Genomic DNA, 8,439 nt, shown 5'->3' with positions numbered 1-8,439 from the left:
CCCCCAGTTCAACATTCTGCGTGGTAAAGAAAAATCCCTAACAAAATGAAAAGTAAACAAAAAAAAAAAAAAAAAAAAACCAAACAAAAAATCATCTAGGATAGATCATCTTGGCAAGAGATTAGTTCCTTCAGGCCAAACAGTGCTTCTTGACTTTTCATACAGCAATAGGGAGAAAAAAAAACCAACTTAAAAAAAAAAAAAAAACTATATTAAAAAAAAAGTTAATTTTTTGTTGTTTGTTTTTACCCTGAACAGCTTGTCAACAACACAAATCTCCAGGCACCATCACAGAGTTCCACTGGAAGATCCTTCACTAGGGTTTCGGCGCCCCACGCTGGCGCCTCCGCGGGCACACTGCCCGTCCGTCCGTCCGTCCGTCCGTGCCCGGCTGCTCACGTCCGGATGACGCCGTTGCAGGGCGGGTGCTGGGGCAGGCAGGGCTCGTCGGGCAGCAGGTCATGTGCAAAGACCGAGTCATCCCCTGAGGAGCAGGTGCTGTGCGTGTCCTGGCCGGCCGGCGAGTACTGCTCGAAGGGCACCGACAGGTCCAGGTACTCCTGCCGGGGTGACAGAGCCATCAGCGCTGGCTGTCCCTGCTGGGACAGCCACCCCTCCCAGCCCAGCCCTCCACACTCACATCGGTGGATGTCATGGTCAGGACCCTGTCCAGGTCTTCCACCAGCTGCTTGAAGGTGGGGCGCTGCGAGGGGACGGCGTGCCAGCAATCCCGCATGATCGTGTACCTGGGGACAGGGACAGGGGACAGTCACTGATCATGTGCCTGCACACAGGGACAGGGGACACTCAGACACTCACTGATCATGTACCTGCTCAAGGGACACTCACTGATCATGTACCTGTACATGGAGACACTCACTGATCATGTACCTGCACACAGGGACACTCACTGATCATGTACCTGCTCAAGGGACACTCACTGATCATGTACCTGCACACAAGGACATGGGACAGCCACATGTGCTCAGGCCAAGTGACACCTGCCCACCCATCTATCTCCAAATCACCTGAAGGGACAGCTGTGGCAAACACAACTTCTTCCATAGCCAGCTGGGGGGAACAGGAGGGTTTTGTGGAGCCAAGGTCCTTATTACTGATATCTGAGGCATGACCATGCCCTCAGGGCAGGATGACCTGTCCTGAAGGTGACACATCAGAGCTACATCCCCAAGTGCCACCTGCCCAGCGAGGGGATGTGCTGTGTGTCACTCAGCAGCCATGGGCTGAGGAAAGTCAGCCTGAAGATGGCCATGCAATTTCCCAGTGGGGATTCCCAATTCCCTGTTGGGATGACCCAAGAGCCTGGACCCAAAGGCCCAGGGGGTGGATTTGGCCTTAAAGGCAATGGGGAGTGGAGCAAGGTCAGTCCCCACCACACACTCACAAATCATGGGTGCAGTTTGCAGGTTTGTCCATCCGATGGCCTTCCTTCAAGAGCTTGAAGAGCTCCTCAACGGGAATTCCTGGGTATGGAGACCCTCCCAAAGTGAAGATCTCCCATAGTAGCACTCCAAAAGACCAGCTGGAAACCAAAGAAAGATCTTTAAAATTCAATGAGTTTTTTTTTTTTTTTTTTCCAAGCCCCCCCATATCCCATCCCCCTTGCTTGGCTTTATTTCTGTGCAGCCATGCATAGCTAACAAAGTCATCAATAGCATGACTAATTGCCTAGGCCATTTTTACTAGTTACTTGGAGATCTCTGCTGATCCAACTCAATAGCAAAGAAATCCCAGGCACCAAGTCTGAAATTGAAATGAGCATTTAATCAGATAGGTGACAGCCCATCTATCACCGCCAGCTCTTTGTTAGGTCTTCCACCAGCTCCACTGAATGGAACAAATCAAATTATTCATGCACGACTTCACTGAATTGCAGGCTTGGAACCACAGGCCACTAATTGTGCAAGCTGATACCAAAACTTGCTTGTTACAACACTCATTTCACTGGCCAAGCTGGGGGAAAAATACTCCAACAAAAATCAGCAGAGCACTAATGTTACACACTTCAGTCCTGCAGCTGTGCTCTGGTTAAAAGTCCTTTTTTTTCAAAAACATCTCTTGCCTTCTTCATTTTCTTTCTAAAAACAGGGATTATCTGTCTCTGTTTCGCTTTCATGCACACTCACTCTCCCCTTCTCTAGCTTTGATTTATCTGTCATGCCTTCTGCAGCATTACCTAAGCATGGAAACTATGATTTAAGATTAATAAAACCCAAAAAAACTGAAAAATACAGAAATAGAAGATTCATTTGTCCAATTGCGAGCGGTGAGCTCTGGGGAGAAGGCAGGCTGGCTATAAAAATGCCATTATTGATCAAATATTACAATAAAAAGCCAGTGTACATGTGGAGCTGCTTTAGCCCTTGCAAAATTCAGATGTGTTACTGATTTACATGTAAGGAGTGCTCTGCTGTTTGCTTACTGTGCAGAGGCACTATAACACATGAGATAGGATTAGGAAAAATAAAGTAAATAAATAGCAAAATTAATCTGAGGCTGTATTTATTGAATATTCTTTGAACAATTTTAACAGCAGACAGAATATTTCAGGCTCATTCCACATCTTGACTGAAGGGTAACTGTCTGGGGTAAAGCATGGAGGATGCCAAGGGTAAGTTTTTTTTTAATGAGGTTTTTTTAGCACAATATTATTCAACTGCTGGATGAACCACTTCATCTATAAAGTGCACAAGAAATACCTGCTCCTTCCCAGTAATTTTTCAGCAGCTCCCTAGAGATCCTCAGATGAAAGCAACCAGATAACAGCAAAATAAAACCACGTGTGTGAAGATGCAGCTTGGAATCAATTCCTGTACTTTTGCATCCCCAGGCACCTCAGCAGGGAACGAGCCCTGGTCATGCTTAGTCTGTAATATACTATAGGTGTTGATTTCCCTGTAGTATTTTTTTGTTACAAGTGTGGGTTTGCTTACACATCGCTCTGGTGAGTGTAGACCCGGTCAAACAAGGCTTCTGGAGCCATCCATTTCACAGGCAGCCGACCCTGTAATTAGGAAGACAATGGGAACATCCCATCAGCATATTCCCCCAGCCACCACGGCACCATCTGAATCTTCTTTTCTAATCCAGTTTGAAACATTTTCATTAACAACCACATCTGCCTTCCCGGTCACTGGGCAAAGCTGCAGTGGCCACATATAAACAGATTAGAGCATTTGATCCCTGGATCTTCACTGACAATCTTTGCAGTAAATGCTCTCTGTAGAGGACTGTATTTCACTGCCAAGGCAGGTTTAATGTATCACTGCATCTAAATCTTTGCATGGGAACAGCATCCATTCATAGATGCAGTGAACTCTGTGGCAGAGTATGGGACAACACTTCCCATCTCTTTGTGGGGAAAGTACAGTTCACCAAAGTCCAAACCAGTTTAGGTTCAGCTTGAAGAGAAACTTCCAAAGACTGAAGGCAAGGGCCAGGTCCTCTAAGAAACAAATCCTGATCCTGCTGGAGGCTAAAGGAGGAGGTTTGATCCCATTCTACATCAGCATCATAAACACAGACTGTCATGTGAGAAATACAAGATGAGAAAAACTAGATTAATCATAATTCTCTGGGGCTTTGTTTGGCCCCTGGAGGGAGACAGAAAGTACTGTTTTGTGTTTGAGACATAATTTGGATATGGGGGAACTTTGTCCTCTTTTCACCCACTGCCTCGCTGAGGGAGACAACTAGAGATGGGATACAGGCAGGATATATGTAAATGGGATTATGCTCTCAGTTGTCCCCCACAGCTCAAATAGGGAAAAATCCATCTGATCTGTGATTAAAATACCAAAGAATTGTTTTTAATTTATGATTAAGAAATCCTGGCAATTAAGAAATATTTCTGATATGCTATTGAAGTGGATCAGTATGGATGTGGTGGGCTTCAAAGGACTGCTTGGACATTTAAACCCCTTGCAATCCCAAAACCTGCAAGGTTCTGCACTGTCCTCAGTCTTCCACTGCCATCTCCTCATTCTGTTCTAGTTAGGGTTTTTCTTCAGGGCTCAACATCTGCTGCAGGCTCTGAACCAAGACAGAGGGCCTCTCTCAGCCCCTCATTTGTAAATTCATCTCTACAGACAACATAAACAAATCCAGGCCTTGGCCCTTGTCTGGGACCATCTTGGAATTCAAGGAGCTCAAATGTAAAAAAGAGAGAAATGCATGAAAGACAGGAAGATCCAGGTACACAAGAAGTGACATTTCTCTGTGAAGGGCTCTGGTGAGACAGAAGTTGGCTCCTTGGGGCCTTTATGAATAGCAGTGGAGCAGACTGGAAAGGGCTCTATGCCTGTTTGAGACAAACTGCAGTTTCTCTTAGTCTGAAGTGCTGAGACCTCACAACCAGCTGCTAGCAGGATCAGGATCTGTCAGGAAAAAACAGATGGTGGACAGACTCCTGGGACCAGCCTATCTACAGCCCCTTACCAGGTGAAGTCCCTGTCAGATTTTTCCCTCTAGAAAGGGAGACAAGCACACCTTGCTGCAGGGATGACTGTGCTCCCTACCAGGAGAACAGCGTGTGCTTGGCAGCTCTGTACTTACATTGGTGGTTTTCTTGTAATAGTCAATGTTGTGAACGTCTCTAGCGAGGCCAAAGTCAGCAATTTTCATCACGTTATCCTCGGTGACCAGCACGTTCCTGGCTGCCAGGTCGCGGTGGATGCACTGTGGGAGGTGAGCAGCCAATAAAGAAGGGCTCGTCAGGCACCGTGTGCTTGATGAGCTGCTGCTCCATGGACTCCCAGGCTTGTAAAGCTCTGGGCACTCTCAGCTCCTGGCTCTGTGTGTGTGTGTCACCACCCCACTGTGCCTGCTCAGAGGGAGCCACCTCTTAGCAGCACCTGATCAGCAGCCTTGGAGCCCACATGGCTTTTCTCTCCAGACAGGATGCACGGATGAGAAAACAAACTCCCCTCCTCCGTGGGCTCTTTACTGGGATGTGCAGCTGCTTTTCTGTGCTGCTTCCCCCAGGAAGAGGAGTGCAGCATAATGTTAGAGGGGAAAAAGATCTTCAAATTAAGGTATCCCAAATAGATCCAGAATACATAGACTCAGAATGGTCTGGGTTGCTTGTGCTTTTATAGGGATTTTGTGGGTGCTAATGGTCCTGCAGGTGACAGCTGTGCAGCTGCACAGTTCAGGAATGCAGCCAGCACACAGGGACTTTACATATGGATGGAGCCTCCAGCTTCAAAACCCCAAGATACTCCATCCAGCAAAATCTGGCCTCTAAAGGGAGAAGCCTGCAATGTTCAGCCCACACACAGAGCATTCCCTGCCCTTGCACGTGGCTTTGACCGAGGCTTCTACCAAAGGAGATTTCTCAACTCACTTTCTGAGATGCCAAGTATTCCATGCCCCGTGCCACCTGGTAGGCACAGGAAACCAGGTCCTTGAAGGTCAGCTGCTCCTCAGGCAGCTTGCAGGTGTCAAAGGAATAGTCCATTCCAGGGGGGCGACGTGCCCTGAGGTATTCCCGCAAATTCCCCTTGGATGCATATTCCACCAGCACGTAGAGTGGTCCTGCAGGGAAGAGCACGTCAGCACCCAGCACAGCAAGAGCTGGCCACCCAAACCTCATCTGGGCCATTTTGGGCAGTCAGTGAGTAATCACAAAGGGACAGCCAAATCTGAGCCTCCCATGGCCATGTCAGCACCGGGCTGCTCTGCCACATACCGTCCTGCGTGCAGGCTCCGAGGAGGTTAATGATGTTTTTGTGCTTCCCAATCATCTTCATCATTTCCATCTCAGACACCAGGTCAGAAAGGTCTTTGTCTGTGGCATCATCTGGAGAAAGCAGAGGAGGAAAGCAGAAAAATGTCAGGAAGAAAAGAAGTGTTTAGGGGTATAGTTACAACTGCTGTGCAGCCATGTGGGGCTTTGATGGGGAAACAATGCTCAGAATATGGCTGTATTTGGCTTTATTCTACTTTGGGAAGAAAAATCAAAATAAAAACAAAACCTACCAGCATGGCAACAAGAAAGACAAAAGAACAAATAAATGGAGGTAAAAGTTCATATGGAAATCAATAATGCCTGTCATCTTCTGTTTCATCCTCACAATTATTACTGAAAAAAAAAAATTCACATTTTGGTACCTGGTACCTGTTTTTCTTATAGTTTCTGTCCCTCATCTCTAGGGGACAAGAGTAATGATGGTGGAAGGTCAGGGCTGGGAGGGAATGTATTTTTTGGATGAAAAGTTGCAATTTCTCTGCAAAAATAGAAAAACCTATCTACAAAAGTAGAAAAATTAGGGAAAACCTCCCCAAAGGAACTTTTTGGTTTGGAAAGATGGAAATGTTCCTATTTCTAATACCAACTTCAAAAAGAACTGCAGGAAAAGCAAATTAAACAAACCTGTTTCTGATAAGAAATATTACTTTTTTTTAGAGCATCCCCCATGTCACCTCAAGTCCAGGCTCCTCACTTGCTCCAGGTGAACCCCTCAGCTCTCTGTGGTTAGTGTGTCTGGGGGCAGGATGGGAAATGGAGACTTATCCAGAGGCACCCACTGAATTTCCCATTTCTGCTCTCCCTTTAACCTCTCAGGTGCCCAGGATCAAATTTCTTCAATGAAAAAGTTCCTCAATAAGGAGTTTATCAGCTGAAATTCTGCAGACTCCATTGAGATTGCTGCATAGGCTTTTGGTAGAACAGGCAGCACTGGTTAGAGGAGGAGGAGTAAGGAGTGGGCTGATTCATGGAGCTGGCTAGAAGTGAGGGGGATTCCCCTTCTTGCCAGGGATGCTATTAGAGAACTGGGTTAATTCCCAGCCCCTCTTCCTGATGGGATTTGCACTTTTGCCTGCTCTCCAAGGACAGCCCTCACCCCCAGGCTATGTGGGTAAAGGGGAGGAGAGGCTGTGCCTCTCCTGTTGCTTTCTTCTGCTGTATCTAGTTTGCACAAAAGACTTAAAAGAGAGCAAAGAGAGGAAATCTCAGCACAAAATGCTGCTCTGTCCTCTGTGGACTCCATACCTTTTAACATCTTGACAGCAACCGTGATGGCCTTGTTTGGCTTGTCCTTATCAATCCCAATTGCTTCTGCCATCACCACTTGCCCAAAACACCCCTCGCCAAGCGGCTTCCCCAGGGTCAGGCTGGAGGGAGGAACACACAGGTTTGTCAGGGGGTGTGGGGACACTGCAGCAGGCACAGAGACCCCAGCCCATGGCCCTGACTGACCGAGAACGTGTCAATTCCCACTTGGGGTCTGGAGGCAGCTCCAGCTCGGAGACGTTGGCCAGCACGGGCCCGTCGCTGGAGGAGAGGCGCGTGATGCGCACCAGCGGCGTGTTGGAGTTCATGGAAGAGTTGGACTCCAGCGACACCTGCTTGGGTAGAGCAAAGGCAGTGTTATTGCCACCTGTACCTCCAGAGCAGGCACTGCCCCAGAAGCATCACCCAGGAGGATGGAGCTCTGTGCCCACAAAGAGATTTCTGGGAATTTCTACCCGGGAAATGTCCCCACCCTTGCAGAAATCCGCTTTAGGCACTTGTGGTTGTGTTTAGCAGGTGGAAAGGAGGGACAGCATCAGGAAGTATAACCCATTCAATTTTTCTGTCTGTCTCCATTCAGTTGCTCTGCTGCATCTCCACAGCCCATACAGGCTATGAAGTGACTGATCCCATCCTGGCACTCTCAATGCCCACCATGAGCTTGCAGCCAAAGCTTGAAATCTGTACCCCTCACTGGGGGGTTTCACATGGTGTCTTTTGCTCCTTCCCCTCTGCAATTTCATGCAGCAGAACATCTCTAACTTCACAGAGGATCTTCTGCCACTTTCACAAAAACAGCTTTGGGCTCACCAGTGATATCTGTGAAAGCAGGAATGACACAACCAGTGCTTCTTCTCCCCAGATCCCCGCTCCTCAAGGGAGCCTGGACTGGACCTCCCCTGCCAGATGTGCTTTCTGTGGCACCTGCACTGCCAAAACCTCTTGGGCAAGGCCAACAGCAGTGGGGGCTGCTCATGAGCCAGAGTCAGCTCAGCTGCCACCTCAGCCAAAGCTCCAAGGGCACAGAAACAAATGAAAGGGGGTTTACACTTCTAGGCTGCAGCCAAATAATGTCCCTCTTGGACAATGTTTTTCTGGTGGGGCTTCTCACCTAGAGAGAATTTCAAAGAGAAGGAGGGAAAAAAAAAAAAAAAAAAAAGAGGGATGCCATAGGGGGGAATAGGAATCTTGTATCTACTTTCTGTTACCTGTCTCTTGAGTGGGAATTTGGAGACTTTCTGAACAGTGGGGGTGTTCATGGCTTTTTTGTTTGGCATTTTCATCCTCCAGACAATCACCAAGACCAGCACCAGGAGAAGGAGGAAAAAGCCAGTGCCATAACTGAGAATGCCAGTGTACACTGAGCCTGAATCATCAATCTCCATGAGCTCCTCAGCTGCAGG

At 47.7% G+C, this 8,439-nt stretch overlaps 1 protein-coding gene across 6 annotated transcripts in view; it reads right to left on the bottom strand.

The window, feature by feature from the left end:
* Positions 1–212: 212 nt before the first annotated feature.
* The window catches only part of FGFR3 (fibroblast growth factor receptor 3), a 50,980-nt gene continuing 42,753 nt past the window's right edge, over positions 213–8,439 (bottom strand). For 2 of the 6 annotated variants that reach the window (XM_079307411.1, XM_079307414.1), the window contains exons 9-18: positions 8,239–8,432; positions 7,223–7,368; positions 7,016–7,137; positions 5,711–5,821; positions 5,366–5,556; positions 4,576–4,698; positions 2,955–3,025; positions 1,406–1,543; positions 641–746; positions 213–560 (exon numbers count right to left, since the gene is read on the bottom strand). In XM_079307411.1, the coding sequence (XP_079163537.1) occupies positions 396–560; positions 641–746; positions 1,406–1,543; positions 2,955–3,025; positions 4,576–4,698; positions 5,366–5,556; positions 5,711–5,821; positions 7,016–7,137; positions 7,223–7,368; positions 8,239–8,432 (1,367 nt within the window). In that variant the 3' untranslated portion in view covers positions 213–395. Of the gene's footprint in view, positions 561–640; positions 747–1,405; positions 1,544–2,954; positions 3,026–4,575; positions 4,699–5,365; positions 5,557–5,710; positions 5,822–7,015; positions 7,138–7,222; positions 7,372–8,238; positions 8,433–8,439 lie in introns of all 6 variants that reach the window. The other 4 variants (XM_079307412.1, XM_079307415.1, XM_079307413.1 and 1 more) reach the window with 2 other exon arrangements.

The sequence above is a fragment of the Erithacus rubecula genome, assembly GCF_903797595.1.
Source record: "Erithacus rubecula genome assembly, chromosome: 5".
Classification (NCBI taxonomy): Eukaryota; Metazoa; Chordata; class Aves; order Passeriformes; family Muscicapidae; genus Erithacus; species Erithacus rubecula.
This window is presented reverse-complemented; position numbering and strand designations above follow the sequence as displayed.